General features: G+C 40.9%; 1 protein-coding gene across 4 annotated transcripts in view; it reads left to right on the top strand.

The window, feature by feature from the left end:
• The first annotated feature begins 397 nt into the window (after positions 1-397).
• LOC135248317 (thyrotropin receptor-like) overlaps positions 398-20235 on the top strand; it is a 42779-nt gene continuing 22941 nt past the window's right edge. Inside the window, exons 1-6 of one of the 4 annotated variants that reach the window (XM_064322844.1) lie at positions 398-462; positions 3746-3964; positions 5874-5917; positions 12614-12737; positions 13885-13956; positions 17117-17191. In XM_064322844.1, coding sequence (XP_064178914.1) covers positions 12706-12737; positions 13885-13956; positions 17117-17191 — 179 coding nt within the window. In that variant the 5' untranslated portion in view covers positions 398-462; positions 3746-3964; positions 5874-5917; positions 12614-12705. Of the gene's footprint in view, positions 463-3745; positions 3965-5873; positions 5918-12385; positions 12738-13884; positions 13957-17116; positions 17192-20235 lie in introns of those variants that run through there. The other 3 variants (XM_064322825.1, XM_064322834.1, XM_064322816.1) reach the window with 3 other exon arrangements.

Below are 20235 nucleotides of genomic sequence, written 5' to 3'. Positions count from 1 at the left end.
AGGGTTTTCAGTGGGTGAGGGGACTGCACTAACCACAGCTCTAAAGCTGAATTCACCGTTGGTGAAGCAGTTGGGGTAAAGCCGCGCATTCAACGACAAGTTCCCCTGGCATCGCTCTCGCCTTCCACAGTCAACCGCTTGTGGTCGTCTTTTCTATTTTTAAGATGGTGTTAGTCAAAATGTATGTTGATCATATATTTTGCTATCCCCGCAAGCAATAATCAACAAGTCATCTTTAACAGAACTATGTGGAATGGGGAAATAAAATTGAAATCAGTTGGATCTTTTAATCTGATTGGTTATCGCACCATGTTTGTCCTTCCGGTTCCACCGCCCACTTAGCTTGCACCTGCCCTATATAAGCTGCGAAAACTCGGCTCCCATTGCAATCAATGTAGACGATTACAAAGTCGCTTCTTGTTGGGGGATGTGTGGCTCAGGCACGAAACATACCTTAAGTAAGTAAGTGAACGCAGATTTCAGATTTCACACGTTGTATTTGCGTTCTAAAATGTGTAACCTGAAATTCTTAACGCAACACAAACGCAAGCTGAAGTTTCAAGCATCACAGTGGGAGGCATTATAGCCAAAGGGGTAGCTTTCGGTTGTGAACGTCAGCACCGGAAGTAATTTCGCCCCCTGTTGATATCTATGATTTTCGCTCAAAAAGCAAGTTTCCCCATTGGGCTCCATTCATTTTTAACAGCAAAAATAAAATACTTACACTCAAATATTGATGTTAACGCCGTACATTATATTAAGAAGAAGAATTACTTATTATTTTTCCGAGGTAAAATATTTTTTCCTACCACACAGACAAAGATATTATTTTTTTATTTATTACCTATTTTAGCCAATGTCTGCGATATCCTCGTTGGACACGTGATGTAGGCAGGTGACCAAAGGCCACAACTGAGGTTGTCTGTTGAGCGAAAAAACGGTACTTCCTGGTTATGATGTGCGCCCTACGGGTTTCTATTGGAGTCGCTGTCTCTACGTATTATTTACTCTAAGATTATAGCAGGTGACAACAGGATGAACATGTCTTCTTCCATTTGTGCTTTCTTCTGCTCAGTCTTTTGCAACTCTCCTAGATCGCCCCCTTGAGGACTCGGGTTTATTACCTCCACATGGACATAACAACGCATGTCGAGAATGCAAAATGTGGACGTGCGTTTTCAGTGCGTAGGCCTGGCGTTGTCATTTGCGTTCATGTAGCCTACTTGCGTAGGATGTGTTTCTGGTTGTGAGTGAGTCATCTGATTAGCAATCCTGAATCCAAACTAGGGATGCAAGCTTCATGCAATTCTTTTAATCAATCATTCCCCATTAATGGATTAATAATGATTAACTGATAAGCTTAAAATATACTATATGACCTATACAAACTATGACTCAAAATATGCCTACCAATCAGTGAGTTGTATATATCAGAGAGGTTTTATTAAGATATACTCAAACAATCATTAAAAGAGAATTTGCTTTATGTATTAAGGCCATAACGGCAAGAAACAAAATGATAAAAACATGGATGAGAAATCTGTGGAGGAAAGGAGGGCCACTGACATTTTTATTACACGCTGGTTGAACTGTCACTGTGATGGTGACAAAAGATATTTCTTATAAATGCTACTTATCAATGCTTAACTTTGTAACAAACAAATGAACCGCTTTAGTTGTTTTTAGAACACATGGATCTATTCAATAGTGTAAATCATGTTTTAAAGTGCAAGTGGTAGGCTATTCATTTAACGAAATAGCAGCAAGTTCGCAACTTTGTAAATTAGGCCTCTTGATATGCAGCAACAAAAAAGCTAAGTAAAGGCGCCGTGAGACCTCCAACAAAACACCGCTAATAGGCTGTATTCCAGAAGGCTTTACCATGTAGCCTTAACACAAACAAGCCTATATTCCATTACCTAACTTAATACCTAAGCATTTTTGTTAAGGAATACGAGCATGTCTACGTGCTGCAGGGTCAGTCTGTTGTGCAGTCTGCTGAAGGTGAGACCGGCAGCTGTGAAGACGTACTCCGATGGTGCTAATGTTCCAGGATTGGACAAATACTGTAACATTTAGTGAATGCTGCCAGTCGTGACTGGTCAACTTTCCACCAATCGAGGGGATTTGTGTCTAACGACGGAGAAACGTCTCTCCTGTGTAAAATCACCATGGTTATTCATTGCAATGGTTCATTGAAATGTAACTGTTTAACCAATAAAAATAATCGACCAGCGTTCTTATTCATGATTAACAGTTAATCGGTTAACTGTTAACATCCCTAATCCAAACCCCTACCACACCCACTGTTAATTTATTCTTATCGTTAGAACCCTTTAAAAAAAAAAAAAAAAAAACAGCGCAGAGTTGCGCTAGTGCATGGAATCTGTGAAAATTGTGTTGGATGTGCAGAGCCTTGCTTTAGGGCTAGGACAAGTGTGCCTTGAGTGCATAAATAGGGACTTGTAATTTGCACCATAACAATTTGCCTTCCCTTCTAAACCATTACATCTGTTGTTTGTAGAGTGATGCATTAGCCAATTTTGACGATGTAGACTATGTAACCAATATTATAAATGGAAACTGTTCAAGTCAGCACAAAACATAATGACTTTGGCTGCATTAGGAAAACAACCAATTTCAGGTGCAAATGACTGAGTCACAAATAAATGCTTTCTTCCAAATCAAAGCTGATATTTTTAATACTTGAAGCAGATTTCCTGTGATATTCTAAAAATATATGTGGCTGTTGTACCGGAGAATGTATGATTAAGCAAGCATTTTGACACTTATGTTTTATTTCAGTGCCTACCATATTTAGAAGCACAATATACATTGTACATTGACTGCAATTTTTAAATGAATTTTAAATGAACTGTCAAAGGACAAGATACATTTAAATGATAATTTGTCTGAAAACGTTTCAGTTTTTTTATGCAGCAGAAACAATGAACTAAATTAACTTAGATACACTAGAATCCACTGCTGCTCTGGGACATACAGTACACTCTTTTCAAAATTAAATTACTAAATAATGGCTTATTAACATTATATATTGATTTCCAGTAAATATATGCTTTCACAACCGAAGATGACAAACACTGTGCATGTTTTGCCCCAGTTTCCACAACTTGCCGAGCCTTTCATTAGTAACCATGACCACGATCCAAACAGTTTTTTCAAAACCAAAATGACTCATTTAGAATGTTCTCATCTTGCTTCTGCACATGAATTGTATTTTCTTGAAACAGACTGAAATCATAAAAAGGAAAACTCAAATTTGTCTTCAACTGAGACAGTTTTCACCATGACAAGAAGTCCTTACATAATTCCTTCCTCTACTTCCAAACTGCTTGCCAGGTGGCAAGGGCCCTCTGTGGTCACACGACAAGTAGGAGCTTATGAGGTTGTACAGGCTGACAGGGGTGGGGCAACACATGTATACCACCTCAACCATCTAAAAGTGTGGAGAAGCGGGTCCTGTTTCTTTTGTTATCACAATAATTGAGAGAGATGAGTTGGGTCCGGTGGTGACAAAACCGACTAATTCTACCCCAGTCTTTTGTGTTGACCATCTCTTGCTGTGTCAGAGAACAGATGTGGTCCAGTTGCAGAAGTGCTTTGCAGATAAAACATGGAGCAGCCCCATTGTGCTCGTGCTGAAGCAGGATGGGTCTGTGCGCTTCTATGTTTATTGTTGCAAGGTGAATGATGTCTCACGTTTTGATGCGTATCCTATGCCTAGGGTCGACAAACCGCCTGGAATCCGCTGGATGCTGGATTTAACCAAGAGCTATTGGCAGATTCCCTTCTCTCCAGAGTCTAAGGAAAAGTCGGCTTTCTCCACTCTGTAAAGGTTGTACCAATTTGTCACCCTTCCTTCGGGGCCCCGATACTTTCCAATGTCTCATGGACCGGGTTCTGCGGCCCCCACTCTGCATATGCTGTGGTCCACTTAGATGAGGTAAGCATTTTTAGTAACACCTGGAAGCAGCATATGGGGGGTTGCATGAGTCTCTGAGGTGTGTGGGACTTACAGTCAACCCGAGGAAGTGCGCAGTAGGATGGAGGGAGGCACAGTATCTGGGGTACCACTTGGGTGCAGGAAGGTGCGTCCCCAGGTAGATAATACAGCAGCAATTGCGGCCTGCCTGTGGCCCAAGACAAAAAAAAAGAGGTTAGACAGTTATTGGGACTGGCCAGCTGCTACGGGAGATTTATTCCAGTTTTCTCTGAGATATCTATTTATTTATTTCTTTATTTAATTTTTATTTAACCAGGAAAACCCCATTGAAATCTCTTTTGCAACGTGGACCTGACAAAAAACACAAAGTTTCAAGGTTACACAAGACAGTAGATAAATGAGTTACAAACATCAAATGGGGAATGAGACAGCAGTGTAACTGTTACGTCCCCTGCCTCTGCTTGCCTGGGTAGTGCAGGTGGAGGTAGTTGCTTAATTACCTAATTGGCTGATTGCCTCCACCTGCCTGTGGCCCAATATATAAGCCCAGTAGTATGAGGCAGGAGAGATTTTCTTTTGGGTCTTGTGATTTGTGGAGGTTTTCTTTTGGGGTTTGTGATTTGTGTGGAGAGCTTTTGTTTTGTGAACTTTGTGTGTTTTTGTTTGTTATTTAGATTAATAAATGTCTGGGTTTGTTTTTAGATCAGTTTCTGTCGTGTTTTTGATCCATCTGGACTTTGTTTGTTGCGGCCAGTCGAGCCAGCCGTAACAAAATGGGGGCTCGTCCGGGATCTGTCATCACACTTCCCTGCGGCGGCGAGGAGGCTGCGCGCAGACACAGTTCCCTGCGGCGTCGAGGACGACGCGCGCAGACACACACTTCCCTGCGACGTCGAGGACGATGTGCGCAGACACACACTTCCCTGCGGCGTCGAGGACGACGCGCACAGACACGCCCTTCCCTGCGGCGTCGAGGACGACGCGCGCAGACACGCACTTCCCTGCGGCGTCGAGGACGACGCGCGCAGACACGCACTTCCCTGCGGCGTCGAGTGCGACGCGCGCAGACACACAGGTCCCTGCGGCGTCGAGTGCGACGCGCGCAGACACACAGGTCCCTGCGGCGTCGAGTGCGACGCGCGAGACACACAGGTCCCTGCGGCGTCGAGTGCGACGCGCCAGACACACAGGTCCCTGCGGCGTCGAGTGCGACGCGCGCAGACACACAGGTCCCTGCGGCGTCGAGTGCGACGCGCGCAGACACACAGGTCCCTGCGGCGTCGAGTGCGACGCGCGCAGACACACAGGTCCCTGCGGCGTCGAGTGCGACGCGCGCAGACACACAGTACCCTGCGGCGGCGAGGAGGCTGCGCGCAGACACACACTTCCCTACAGTGGCAGATTCCTCTGGACAATTTGTGGACATTTGGTATTTATTTTTTTGTTTTGTATAGTAATTTGAAGAAAAAAAAAAAAAAAAAAAGACCTTTTAGTTTGTCTTTTTTTTGTCTTAAGGGTGGGGGTGTTACGTCCCCTGCCTCTGCTTGCCTGGGTAGTGCAGGTGGAGGTAGTTGCTTAATTACCTAATTGGCTGATTGCCTCCACCTGCCTGTGGCCCAATATATAAGCCCAGTAGTATGAGGCAGGAGAGATTTTCTTTTGGGTCTTGTGATTTGTGGAGGTTTTCTTTTGGGGTTTGTGATTTGTGTGGAGAGCTTTTGTTTTGTGAACTTTGTGTGTTTTTGTTTGTTATTTAGATTAATAAATGTCTGGGTTTGTTTTTAGATCAGTTTCTGTCGTGTTTTTGATCCATCTGGACTTTGTTTGTTGCGGCCAGTCGAGCCAGCCGTAACAGTAACAGTAATTAAAAATGACCAGTCCCCTGACCGATCTGACCCCCCTGCCTCAGATCCGGTCCAGTGGATGGAGCGGTGCCAGCAGGCAGTTGAGAGGGTAAGACCGCTCCTTTGTACACCTAATTTTGCACTCCCTTTGTCTACAGACAGTCACATTGAACAGCGGGCTGGGGACCGTTTTGTCCTAAAAGTTGAGGGGGTCAACCGCCCCGTTCTGTACATTAGCCAAAAGCAGTCACAAGCAGGAGGCAAAGTACAACACAGTGGAGAAGAAGTGTCTGGCCATCAAGTGGGCGGTTGGTGCTCCCTGCTATTATCTCCTGGGATGCACTTTCACACTTTGTTCAGGCAATGCCCCCCTTCATTGCTTGTTGGTATTTGACATTACAACCTCATACGTTCAATAAGTTCAAGATGATCCATAGACCAGAGGCTCAGGTGGTGGTGGCTGACTTCTTTTTCCGGGGCAGCGGGGAAGGGGAGTTGGCGGCTGGTGGCCAGATGCCTCCCTGCTCCCCAGCTGAAGTTGGGCTGGGCGGTGGGGATACATGGAGGGGTGGTGTGGTTAGGGCGCCATCTACAGGCGGAGAGGGAGCAGTTTAGCTGGCCTGTAACCGCAGCTGTAGGCGATTGTAGAATTGCTAACACAATGTGTACCATCTCATCGCACAATTAAATCCTGTGTAAGTCCAAGACTTACAGACTGTGTGGTTTGTGGGGAGATAAGCCTTCTACAGGCACAAAACCTGTTACAGGCACATTTTGGGTTGTGGTTGTTATTAAATGTAAAGTGGCTATACAATATTCGGCATTTGTAGCTATGAGTGCTTGGTCCTCTTATTTGCTGCTTGCATCTATATTTTATTTATTTTTCTTCTTCGAGGTAGCAAGATCCACTTGAACTGTCGATAGCAGGGTGATACAAGACATACATATTCCATGATAAAAGTAACTGAGTTTTTGGTAGCTGACTACCCATCCATTCCAAATGAAAAAGGCATTGTTTGGGTCCAGTAGCAAGGCTGCACAGTACTTCTCTAAAGTTGGCTAGACAGCTAGAATTACCACTTATGAACTGTTTCATAGGTCAGTGTTCAAGCTGACAGGCATTTCATGAACTTTGAGTTTCACAGAGTACAGCAATTACAAAAAATAGGTTTAAAGAGATAGATAAAGATATACTTTATTGAACCCTGTGGGGTAATTTGTCCTCTGCATTTTGACCCATCCTAATTACTTAGGAGCAGTGGGCAGCCGCAGTGCAGCGCCCGGGGACAACTCCAGTTCTGAGGCCGGTGCCTTGGTCAAGGGCAACTGCAGGAGTGCACCTAACATGCATGTCTTTGAGTGTGGGAGGAAACCGGAGTACCCGGAGTAAACCCACGCGAACACGGGGAGAACATGTAAACTCCGCACAGAAAGGCCCCAACCCGAGATTCAAACCCACAAATCTTGCTGTGAGCGATAGTACTAACCACTGTGCCACCGTGTCCGCCCTTATATCACCTGCAGTCTTAGAGACTAGATGAGAAAGCAGTGGATAATATCGTGAAGATTCATTAAACTCAAACATTACAGTACATAGAAAAGCTACAAACCCTCACTTATAAGATAAATGATTCAGTGAATTTCCATGGCTAATGTTCTGCTTCAGTTGGGTAAAATTGTTGCGTCTACACACTGGGCTGAGCAAGGATCAGCTGTGGGATGAAAAGAATTGGGCACTTTCAAAAAGCAGGGTTCAGTAGTTGGAACTAATGAAAGGAAATGTTGTATTCACAGCAGAATTGTAAAGCTCATACTCAAGCTTCTTAATTGTGTCTAGTTGAAAAGGGGGCAATCAACGGTCACAGAGAAATTTGCTACTCTTTTAAGCTACTCAAGACATGTAACAAGAATGTCTTCCAATGACAATTGCTAAACTGCAAGGACTTGAACATCAAACAAATATTCAGGACTAATTACCTCTTTAACATAAGAAAATCGGTACAGTGTGACAATATGTGGCTTAATTTCTAGCAAAACAAGCGCAGTGTGCTTGCTAGGTCAGAGAGAGGGATGCTGAAATGCTCTTTCTTCTGAAAATAGTTTAAAAAAATAATTTGACAATTTAAAATAAATATGTTTTTAGCGGAAAAATGCATCATAAAGTGAACTCACATATTCTAAATAGTTAATTAGCCAATTATTATTAATGTGTAAAAGATGGTGATTCTTCATTTTGAATATGTTAAATAATAGAAAGTTATTTTAAGAATATATACAGTACATGCACACATTATCAAAACAGTGCATTTATGAACAAAGTGTGGTGATTAATGCAATATTTTGCAACAATCATCAATATTTTGCTATTCTTTTTGGAATAGTAAATAATATGTAATAAATGTGATTATCAACATAAAACAAAAATGAAGAAATAATTAGTAATAATCATCACACCTTCCTATTAGTTCATACCTACATAATTGAACAGTCTAATGCATCTTACTGTTGGACATTTTATAATCACCTTGAACCTGTATTTATTTGTAAGTAAATTGATAATATTCATGCAAAGAAAACCATACTTTATTTCAAATTACCGATGGTCACGTAATGTCATTATCACTCATGCTCAAGAAGATAACTTTCAAACACAAAATTTTACAGACAAAAATGAATCTAATAACTAAACTTCTTGGAGTACTGAACTTCTTAAAACACAATGTTTCCATAATCTGTGCATGGCGTTGTTAGTGTATGGCATTGTCCATGTGCCCACATTACTTATTTCCTTTCAATAGGAAGTGAAAAAGTTCACCTGTGCTGTGTAATATTGTTTAAAATGTTGGACAAAATCACTGACCAGCCCTCATATACATGCTGACTTGCTGTATACTATACGGCAACATTCTACGCTATGGCATCTAGCCAAATCTGGAAATCTCAAAGTGAATTATTATGTTCAGTGAAAGTCCCACTTCAGTCTGTTTTGGATGATGGTTAGAGGAGTGCGTTGGGCAGGTGCTTATGGATCAAAAGACAATTTTAGGGAAGATACAGACTAATCTGACCTTAATAGTAATAATAACAACAAGAACAACCACAATAAAAATAATAATAACAATAATAATTGGGAGGGGTCCAAGCATTGGCACCATCGCGCCCCCTATGGAGCGATTTTATTGGCTTTTGCATTTAACTCAAAACTACCGAACGTCGGAAAATTCTAATACGGAACCGTTTCTTTTTTTTTTTTTTAAGTATGGAAAAAGTGCTGAAGTTTCGGTATACCATGCAACATTACGCCAGACACATATTTATTCCAATCCATTGCTCAGCTTAGCAGAGAATGCACATTTCAGAGCGCCTCAGAGACAGATAGAATAATAACACATAAATACACATTTCAAATAATAAATACAACATTGAGAAAAAACGAAACAAAAGACGAAATATTAACTCGCGACCTGCGTGCTGCGCGCAGATTAGCCTGCCGTATTATTTATTTAGACATTAGCAGATAAGAAAGATTTTGGTTACGCTGACCTATAAAACGCTATTCCAAAAGCAAAATCATACATGTTATACATCATTAGAAAGCTTATACTGTCACCTACTGAATAAATGAACTGTCAATCAAACCAAATTGTACTAAAAAGGGTGACAACGCCGTAAGCAACAGGTGTGGTATCACGCACAGCTATTTTTGAAGGTAGCCTACCCAGGTATCACAAATGTGCGTATATTTCACAAATGGATTGTCCAAGACAATATATGACCACTCAGCCTCAAAAGGGGCATCTCTACGCGTAAAACCAGTGGTAAGATTGTATATTTATTCAATGTTTAGTCCCAGATATTGATTGTGGAATGACATGGTATAATTTAAAAAAACTTTGTCTCGTTTATTTCGTTATTCAATGAGCAGCGTTTTCACTGCTGTATTGGCATATTTTAGGGCAAATGTCGGGTTTATCTTGTTGTTACGGAATATTACATTACATTACATTACATTACAGGCATTTGGCAGACGCGCTTATCCAGAACGACGTACAACAAAGTGTATAACCATAACCAGGAACAAGTGTGTCGAAAACCCTACCGTTCCAAGTGCAGGGAACAACTGCATAGTTCAACTTGGACCCTGTAGGTTAAACTGATTAACACTAACACAAACAAGAACAGCAACAACGCAGTCTATGCAAAAATACAAGCAATAGTTAAGACGAGTTAAGACTAAGTCACCTACGAAACAACTACCTAGTTACAACCCTAAGCTTACAGTCAATATAGAGATTAAATTGAGAGTATGATTTCTCTCAGCATAATGACGGATTCAAAGACTAAACGAACTCACCCGATATTGTCTTCAAATGGATCCATGCCAAAGAAAAGTAATGATTCATCCTCTCAAAAAGCTTTTACTAACAAACCTTTAATAGCCTAGCATGCACTCTGGCTGGCACTGTCTTTCCTTTGCTTCCCCGACGTTCAGGCCCTCCCCTCACTGATAAAAACTAGACCCTACGGTGTCGGATTACTTGCGTCGCCATGGATGTCGATTGCCGTAAAGAAGTTTACTAGATGTCGTAACACTTAGATTTGGAGCTCCAGCTCTTCCGCACCCCAACTAATAAGAAAGTCCAAATAGCGGACAACCAATATGGCGGACATACGTGGGACATCCCAATGGCAAAGTTGTAGAGCACATTCAGATGCATCGGCCGATGAAGTTTTGTGTTGATCTGACTTACGGTGTGGGAGTTATGACCTTTTAAACACGACCCTTTGTTATAGTGCCACCATCTGGCCGACATAGGTGATTTTTAGTGCCTCAGCAGTTGGGGGCCATAGAAACCCACCTACCAAATTTGGTTGGTCTACATCTTATGGTTGCTGAGCCTCAGACATTTTAGCGGAGAAAGCTTCCACGCCCAAATGAAAAGGTTAAAATGGCGGGCAAACAATATGGTGGACATAGGTGGTGCCAATGGCAAAGTTGTAGAACACGTTCAGATGCATCGGCCGATGAATTTTTCTGTTGATCTAACTTATGGTGTGGGAGTTATGGCCTTTTACGGAAAACCCTTTGTTATAGCTCCACCATCTGGCCGACATAGGTGATTTTTAGTGCCTGAGTAGTGGGGGGCCATAGGAACCCACCTGCCAAATTTGGTTGTGCTTGTAGTTGCTGAGCCGCAGACACTTTTAGCGGAGAAAAATAATAATAATAATAATAATAATAATAATAATAATAATAATCCTAACAGATACAATAGGGTTCCACCAGCTTCGCTGCTTGGACCCCTAATAATAATCCGAACAGATACAATAGGGTTCCACCAGCTTCGCTGCTTGGACCCCTAATAATAATAATAATAATAATAATAATAATAATAATAATAATAATAGTAATTTGCAGTATATAACGCCATTCTTTTTGTCATAGAACAATGTGTGCGATGGACTGGCTTTCCTACTTCCTCAACAGCAGCTCACTGCTGCACACAACACTTGGAATATTATTTCCCAGAGAGAAACGCATGCTTTTGATGCATGCAAATTGAATGCAGTTGCCCTTTTCAATATGTTCTCCTTACATACTTTCCGATACAAATTCCTGTTCTTTTTATTGAAAACAAAGATATAGGTTGAACACAAAAAGAGATAACGAGCTTCCAAAATTGTGCCCCGTTGACGTGCCCCATGGTCTGGTGTGAAATCTTTCCCAGTGCCAGTGCTGACTGAAGCCAGGATTCCCACCGAATGAGGCATAATTAGCACCACAGTTACCCACGGGCGGGATCAGCTTAATATTACAATTGTACACAGTAGGAAAGGGATAAAAAGCTTTTCCAAAATATTGTAGCAAAATTTAAGAACATGTTTGATCATGAGAACATTCAGCCATTCAGCTCTGCGTTTGACCATCTCTATTAATCTATTATTTATTAATATTAACATGATCTTTTATATAGACATAAATATACTGCAGATAACTGGAGACAGAAGATGTGGAATACAAGACATACAGGATTTCTGCATTTACTATAAAGCACAAATATATAAGAATGGTGTTTAATGCGGTTGGTCCTTGGCACACAGTACACTTGGAAACTAATACAAGATGAAATATTAATTAATATGACCAAGCACCGGTGTAATGTACTATCTAAGTCTTTATTGTATTATGTTTTACAATGGATAATATACAGGAATTAATAATCAAGCAGGAAGGATTCACATATTCTTTGGGGAGTGTGTTTTGAAGGGCACAGTCTGAAAGTTAGGTTTACAGTAAAATGTAGTAAAATCTACAATAAAATATAAGTAAATAAGTTATGCTCCCACACACTGTGCCTTCCACAAACCAATTAAATAACACTAGCGTTCTGGAATACAATCTACAGTTACTAAATACGAACTGACTGTAACTGTAGTGTGAGAAAATTCATTTCCATTAATTTAACTATGTAACTGCAATTCCATTGTCCAACGAAAGAGAGCACAAAACCCCATCTCTGAGCCCTTTGTCAGACAGCCTCCTATCCAGTACTGTCTTTTAGACAGATATACAGGAGCCAAGCTGCCTGCAAGGAGTGTCAGGAAAGCACCACAGAAGAAAGGGTTTTTCTAAGTTATCCAGCATAGCATAGTAAATACCTGGCTTTGTTTCTTGTGATACAGGCTCATAAACACTGCCAATTTTTCCATCTCCAAAAAGCTGATGTTGCTTTCACATATGCTAACAAAATGAGGAAAAGGCAGTATTTTATGTCTGTACTCTTCACTCTCTTCATGTCACCAGCCAATATATTGGGGGATTCAGACTCATGTCCTGCTGTTTGTGAGTGCTCTGAGTGGAAGACCTACACAATTTCATGCTTTTATATTGATGCAATGCCTACATTTCCTGCAAGCACAGAAATGCTGTAAGTACATTTTATTTGTGGATGTTGCCTATTGACTGTATTGTCCATGTGCATGTTTTTGTGAATAGCAGGATTAAACCATGCTCTGGTTTGTTTAACAGTTATGAATCTAACCATACTCAGTGTTTTGAATCTTTGAGTTTTGGTATTTTAATATTAATATTTTTAAAAATCCTTTTTTTTTTGTTGGTCAAAACAACCAAATTTATTATGTCTATTGGCTATACATGACATTTATGTACATGGTATTTTTTTCCTTTATCATTGCCTATATTCTTTCAGTGTTAATTCTGGTCCAATTTTCAGTTTCATTCTCATTTTAGGAGAAAAAAATTAGGGCTTACATTTGCCTTTTTTTAGAACCACAATTTGGACAACCTTCAGTAAAATGTAAAGGAGTTCTTGATAAGTGTTCTGCAATGTTTTCTGGATCAATGTGAGGGAGCTAGCTCAGAACTGTACATTTGTTGGCTTAAAAAAACATTTTAGGATGATTTTATACATAACAACTGTTATTGTTATATTTTTATTTGTTATCATGCTTCAGCTTAAATTCTTCTTCTTCTTCTTCTTCTTATTATTATTATTGATTTTGTTTATATTTTATTATGTCTTAATTAATATGATGGTTTAGTTTATTAGTATTTCTGTGGCGTTCCCTGTAAGCCTAGGATTTTCTTATCTCTCTTTGTTACAGCTTTTGTTTTTTCTTTCCTTCACTTCTACATGTTTTTATGTGCAAATGAATACATACATGCCAATAAACAAGAAACAACAACTGTTTAGTCAATTTTTCCACTACTATATATTGCTGTGGATAAAAGTGTCTGCCTTGTGATTGCAATGTAATATTGCATTCATGTTTAGGGATAACTACAGTAAAAACTACTCATGCTTCTTATATTTAGCAAAAACTTTAATCCAGTACTACCCAAAACTTCCCTTTTGTCATCACCACTACTTTACCTTCCTTTCTTATTCTTAAAAACATAACTGTTAAAGAAGAAAAGCTCTACATTTGTTTAATAATCAAGCACATTGCAGACGTGTACTTAAGCTACAGTAACAAGGTACAGTCTGGTCCAGAATTATTAGCACCATTGATAAAGATGCACAAATAATCAAATGCTACTATGTACCTGTACAGATGGCTACTGGAGACACGTCTGGCTACAGTTCCACGTGATGCCTTTATGAACATGGTCAACATTTCAGAGATGTGAGTAGAAACAGATCATCAACAGTATTTAGCTAGAATTATAGAAACCCATTGGCTTGAAAATAGTTATGTTATAGGTACCAGTTTTTTATTAGTGGATATTTTTTTTGTAATAGCATACATTGAACTTTTGCTAATGACACTTTGCACTTACATTATACTGTAATATTATACTTTCTATACAGTAATAATCACATTGTCTCATAATTGTTTCCCGAATTATTGGCATCCTTCATGATAATGAACAAAAATGACAGAAAAAAATAAACACACACGATAAGACATATTTTGTGCTCAAACATATGGGAGCTGTATAGTTTTATCTTACACAATAATTTTTTAAACACAAGAGGTTTATTGAGCAATACAATTTCTTTTCTGCAAAACAAGGTTTTTATGTTATTGGCACTCATATGAATAATATTCCCCTGGAGTGGCTTCACCGAACAATACTGATCCCCTGTAGTGTTTGTCATGGTCGGAGAACACTTTTGGACCACCCCTCTAATCAGAAAATTTCAAGATCCTTGATATTCTTAGGTTTGTGCTTGTCGACTACCCACTTCACTTTAGACCACAGGGTTTTCAATGGGATTCAAGTCCAGAGACTGAGATGGCCATTACAAAACATAGATTGTGTGTTCCTGTTTGGCTAGTAGTAATGTGATGACGCCAGTACTGATGATAGACCACGGGTGGTAGACCCTGGTAAGCTTGTAGAAAAGGAATAGAGCGCAGATTTCATAGATAGTTGAATTATATTCATCCAAAAATAAAGGTTGGAGAACACACATGTATTTCAATAAAACAATTACAAGGCCATTTGTTTAGTTTTTATTTTTGTCTGGACTGCAACAGCGAGGCCAGCCCTACAAACGCGAATGACTGTGACTGACTGAGTGAGTTATGACGTCACACCATTGGTCGACCGGTCCAGCCATATACTAGGTTTTGACCTGGTCTTGTTTATAATAGGGTTGGCAAAAAAGGTGGCAGAAATGCCACTTTGTATTCTGATTGTTGTAAACAAATTACCATTGGTGATTTATCAACTTTTGAATACCTTGCTGTGATAAAATGTAACTTATCTGATCTGCTCATCACCATCTATGATCCACCAGGATATCATCCATCTATAACTCAGGGTTTATGGATGAGTTTGGTCAAATTACATAAAATAATTTAGGAAGCACTGGGAAGGATTGCTTTAGAATAGAGCTTGTTGAATAGAATTTATGTGCCCTAAGAATTTATTGTTTGTTGTAACTTGGCCTCATTTTAATATCAATACTTGTAAAGGCAGGCCTAGATTTAGTAAATTTTAATTAATGACTCATAGACAGTGCTTTGTATGGATGAGTAACTTGGCATTTTTGTACGTTGTAAACATTTTTTATGTGAAGAAGACTTTTTCAATCTTGTATCCCTACATGCTAGTGGACAATGATCACTGACCTCGAGATAAAACTCCTCACTAGCCAAATCTTTCTCTGTTTTTAAAAAAATACATAAAATCATATCAATTAGAGATGAATTTTTAAAATCCTTGTAATTTGGACTTGTGGGTTTCTTTGATTAATTGTGTGAGAACAATCACAGCATAACTCTTTAAGTTCATTTGATGCATCAGTTAGCCAATATAAGTTGAGATCCGCAAGTATAACCACATCAGAATCAACATGAGAAATGTTCTGCCAATATCTTGAGAGAATCATCTGTGGCAGAGGGGGCTTATAGATGCCTATCACAGTACAATAATTCTTAAGCCTGATTTATACTTCTGCGCTGAATCTACGTAGAGCCTACGCCATAGCCTACGCAAGTGGCCTACGCCGTTGTGAGCATTTATACTTGTGCGCTGGTCTGTCTGCATCGCTCTGCAATACACGGTCAAAACGCTAGTTGTAAATACGTAGGAGGAAATGCAATGCTACCAAGCGGAACAATCACAGTTGTTGCGGTCTGCGTCGCTGTGACGTGAAGTTACATTTCTGGGGAGGTGCACGTCAGGCTACGGCGTAGGCTACGGCGTAAGGAACGCGGCTGCGCCGTACCTACGGCATAAATTCAACGCAGAAGTATAAATCAGGCTTTAGGCCCTAGATCAAGTTTTAAAACACAAATTTCAAAACATATAGCTACAGAGACAGAAGTGAGGACTGAAAGAGAATGATGAGATTTAACTTACATTGCTGCTCATCCACCTTTTTCCAACTCTGTCAGCTCTATAGATATTGCAGCCATTAATGGCAATTATTTTATCATCATTGTTACTTTTTGACCAGGTTTCATTAAGCACAAGAGCATCGGGGACTGCTTGAGAAATCAGAATATTGATATGATCAAGTTTCTGATGACAAAGTAGGCTTCATGACCGACCTAACCTTTTCATTTAGCAAAGGATTTAGCAGTTATCCGTTAGCTGGGTAGGTGAGTCTGAACGTAACATTTGAACTAGTTTCTGTCGTCTTGCCTTAGGTTAATAGGGCTACTTTTGACAGTAACTGTGCAAAGGAGCTGGCTGTAGAGTGGCGATGGCAACAGTGCTCATGGAATCACGCTATGGAACTGCAGCACCCGATCTAACTCTGAATTGGAAACTTGCCTGACTTGGTCATGCACAGCCGTATTTGGTGCCTATTGTACTTACGCTACAGGCCAATGGTATATTAGGCTACCATTGTCAAAAAAACTGGCCAAGTCTCAACTTCCAGGCAGAGGCAACTAGGTTTTCAGGAGCTGAGTGGTTCTCACCAGGCATTGTTTGGTCAAAGGGGTTTGAAAAAAAGATTTTAGGGCCAAAAGTACTCAGTAGTTCCCGTTGTTAACTACACTTCAAATTGCCAAAGAAATTTAATTAACTACCACAACCTCTACTTAAACGTAAATTTAGTTGAACTACCAGCTGCTAATTTAAACTGATAGTCTAACTAGATGTAGTTAAACTACTCCCCAACACTGAAAGTCCTACAGTCTTACCACAGGAATCCACCGAGGATCCGTTCTCAGCCCCCTGCTTTATTCCATGCGCACAAAATCCATTGGATGATTTTCTCAGACAGTGGCACTGCCTACCACTGGTTTGCTGAAATACACAGCGATTTCTCTCCTTTCCAAGCACTGATGTCTACTCACACATTTCTTGGTCTGTTTCTTTCAGATACATATATGGGGATGTGATATTGAAAAGGCTGGAGAAGCACTCATTTTACAACTTAATGAAAGTCACCCACATGTGAGTAGAGTAGACAAACCATTGTGTTTGTCTTTGTTTTGTGAGATATACCAAATTCTTTCAAAAAACAGTGGAACACATAAATAGCAATACATTTTCCCACTGTTTTCTTTCTACTATGTAATTATTATTACATATTTTAGCATAATTTAATGTTCTTATGAAAATTACCTATTGCAAATTTCTTTATGGTTTATCTGCAAGTCCAGAGCATAAGTGTTTTTACATTAACTTTCCATTATATCCATAATAATAACTCAATTACGTAAATTAAACGTTATCTGTTTTCTGTTTACTTGTATAAAGTTGCAAATAGAACCTTAGGCAATATGTTAAAATCTATTGCTCACAGCATGTGCATAAGTATATTCGGAATCTGTAGAATATGTCACTCAAGAGCACTGTTTAGGTTAGTCCACATTTGTGCATTTATCTGATGAATTTTGTGTCCTACATCCACCATGCTCTACAGGATAGAATCCTGGAATATCAGAATTAAAATGTTGTCAGGTGGCTCAGGACTGATGGTTTGCATGGCTAATTTAGTGGTCATTTTATGTTGTCACCAAGAATACAGGGAATAATACTTAGCCTAGAACTAATAATATTAAATTTTAGATGATGGAAACAGATACCCTGCTCATGATATTTATTCAGGACCAATAAAAGGTCTCAAAGGGGATGATTGGTATGCCCCATGAGACTGCAGGTCTTCTAAAATAATGGTGGATTCTGTACTGGTAGCTGGAGACTGGGAAACTGTATATGACTACCAGCTAACATGCTCTCTCTACCATTGTGATGGTCCTACTGCATGCCATGCCACAATTTCTGTTATTTTCCTACGGTTTCTTCCCAGCGTCTGGCAGAAACCAATAGAATCTTCAATTATAGTAATACGATAGCCACTCACTTCTGGTCCTGCCATTATGATGCTAGGGAACAAATAATGAATAAGAAACACGTTCAGCCTTAATAGTATGTGACGTTGGTTGCTGGTCCCTGGGTTCAGGCAAAATGCTTTTCTTCAGCATGTCAAAGGTAGTAAACTGAATTGAAGTCATCAATCAGTGGCAGTATAATACAATGGGTAAGGAGCTGGTCTTGAAACCTGAATGTCACAGCTTTGATTCCCAGGTAGGACTCTGTCATTGTGCCCTTGAGCAAGGTACTTCTATATATATCCAGCTGTTTAAATGGATGCAATGTAAATGCTATGTAAAAAAAGTTGTGAATAAGAGCATTAGCTAAATGCCTGTAATGTAATCAAATATGGCGCAACAGGTTACATTACATTACATTACATTACAGGCATTTGGCAGACGCTCTTATCCAGAGCGACGTACAACAAAGTGTATAACCATAACCAGGAACAAGTATGACGAAAACCCTAGAGAGAAGTACCGGTCCAAGTGCAGGGAACAACCGCACAGTTCAACTTGGACCCTGAAGGTTAAACTGATTAACACTAACACAACGAGAACGGCAACAATGCAGTCTATGGAAAAAATACAAGCAGTAGTTAAGACAGTTAATGTACCTAAGTCACCTACGAAACAGCTGCCTAGTTACAACCCTAAGCTTACAGTCATTTACAGGGGGGTAGGGCGGGATGGGGAGAGGTGCAGCCTGAAGAGGTGAGTCTTCAGTCGTCGCTTGAAATGGGTCAGTGTCTCAGCTGTTCTGACCTCCACGGGGAGGTCATTCCACCATCATGGGGCCAGAACAGACAGGAGACGTGTTCTGGAAGTGCAGGTGCGAAGAGGGGGAGGTGCCAGGCGTCCTGAGGTAGCAGAACGGAGGGATCTGGCTGGCATGTAGAGTTTGAATATCTTGTGGAGGTATGCTGGGGCTGATCCCTTGACTGCCTGGTATGCTAGGACCAATGTTTTAAATTTGATGCAAGCTATAACAGGCAGCCAGTGGAGGGTAGTGAGCAGGGGAGTGACGTGGGAGTGTCTGGGGAGGTTGAAGACCAGACGAGCTGCAGCATTCTGAATGAGTTGCAGGGGTCTGGTGGCAGATGCCGGTAGTCCAGCCAGAAGAGAGTTGCAGTAGTCCAGGCGGGATAGAACCATTGCTTGGACCAGGAGCTGGGTTGAGTAGGTGGTGAGAAAGGGGTGGATTCTCCGGATGTTATACAGGAAAAATCTGCATGCCCGGCTTACTGCTGCAATGTTCTTGGAGAGGGACAGCTTGTTGTCCATCACCACTCTGAGATTCTTGGCACAGGGTGATGATGTCACTAAGGTGTCCCCTAGGGAAATGGAAAAGTCGAGGAGGGGAGAGGATAGAGCAGGAATAAAGATTAGCTCCGTCTTTCCCGGGTTGAGCTTCAGGTGGTGATTGTCCATCCAGCTCTGGATGTCCCTCAGGCAAGCGGAGATGCGGGCAGGGACCTGTGTGTCCGATGGGGAGAAGGAGAGAAAGAGTTGCGTGTCGTCGGCATAGGAGTGATAGGACAAGCCATGGGCAGATATTACAGGGCCAAGGGATCTGGTGTATAAGGAGAAGAGAAGGGGACCCAGGACTGAGCCCTGGGGAACTCCGGTGGCGAGGGGACGGGGTGGTGATACCTTACCCGCCCAGGCAACCTGGAAGGAACGGTCAGAGAGGTAAGACTCAATCCAGTCAAGGACTGTGCCGCAGATCCCTGTTGCTGCCAGGGAGGACAGGAGGATAGAGTGCTCCACAGTGTCAAATGCAGCGGAGAGGTCTAGAAGAATCAGGACAGAGAAGAGGGAGGCTGCTCGTGCGGCATGGAGTGACTCACTGACCGAGAGGAGTGCAGTCTCGGTCGAGTGGCCAGGCCTGAATCCAGACTGGTGGGGTTAGATGACGCTGTACATAATAGGGCCAATCACGTGCAAGAAACCAGCAGCAACCAAAACGCAAATAAAACAAGCCAATGACAACTCCTAATTAAGACCTTTTGGCATTGATACAGTACATAAATTGCCGCCCCTACACGGCATTATAATAGCTCCAATGCCCATATAGTTAAGTTCAGTCAAATTATGTTTGTAACTGTTAAAATGTCTAAC

Source organism: Anguilla rostrata, chromosome 1, assembly GCF_018555375.3.
Source record: "Anguilla rostrata isolate EN2019 chromosome 1, ASM1855537v3, whole genome shotgun sequence".
Classification (NCBI taxonomy): domain Eukaryota; kingdom Metazoa; phylum Chordata; class Actinopteri; order Anguilliformes; family Anguillidae; genus Anguilla; species Anguilla rostrata.
Note: the sequence above shows the minus strand (reverse complement) of the source record. Positions and strands in the feature narration are given on the sequence as shown.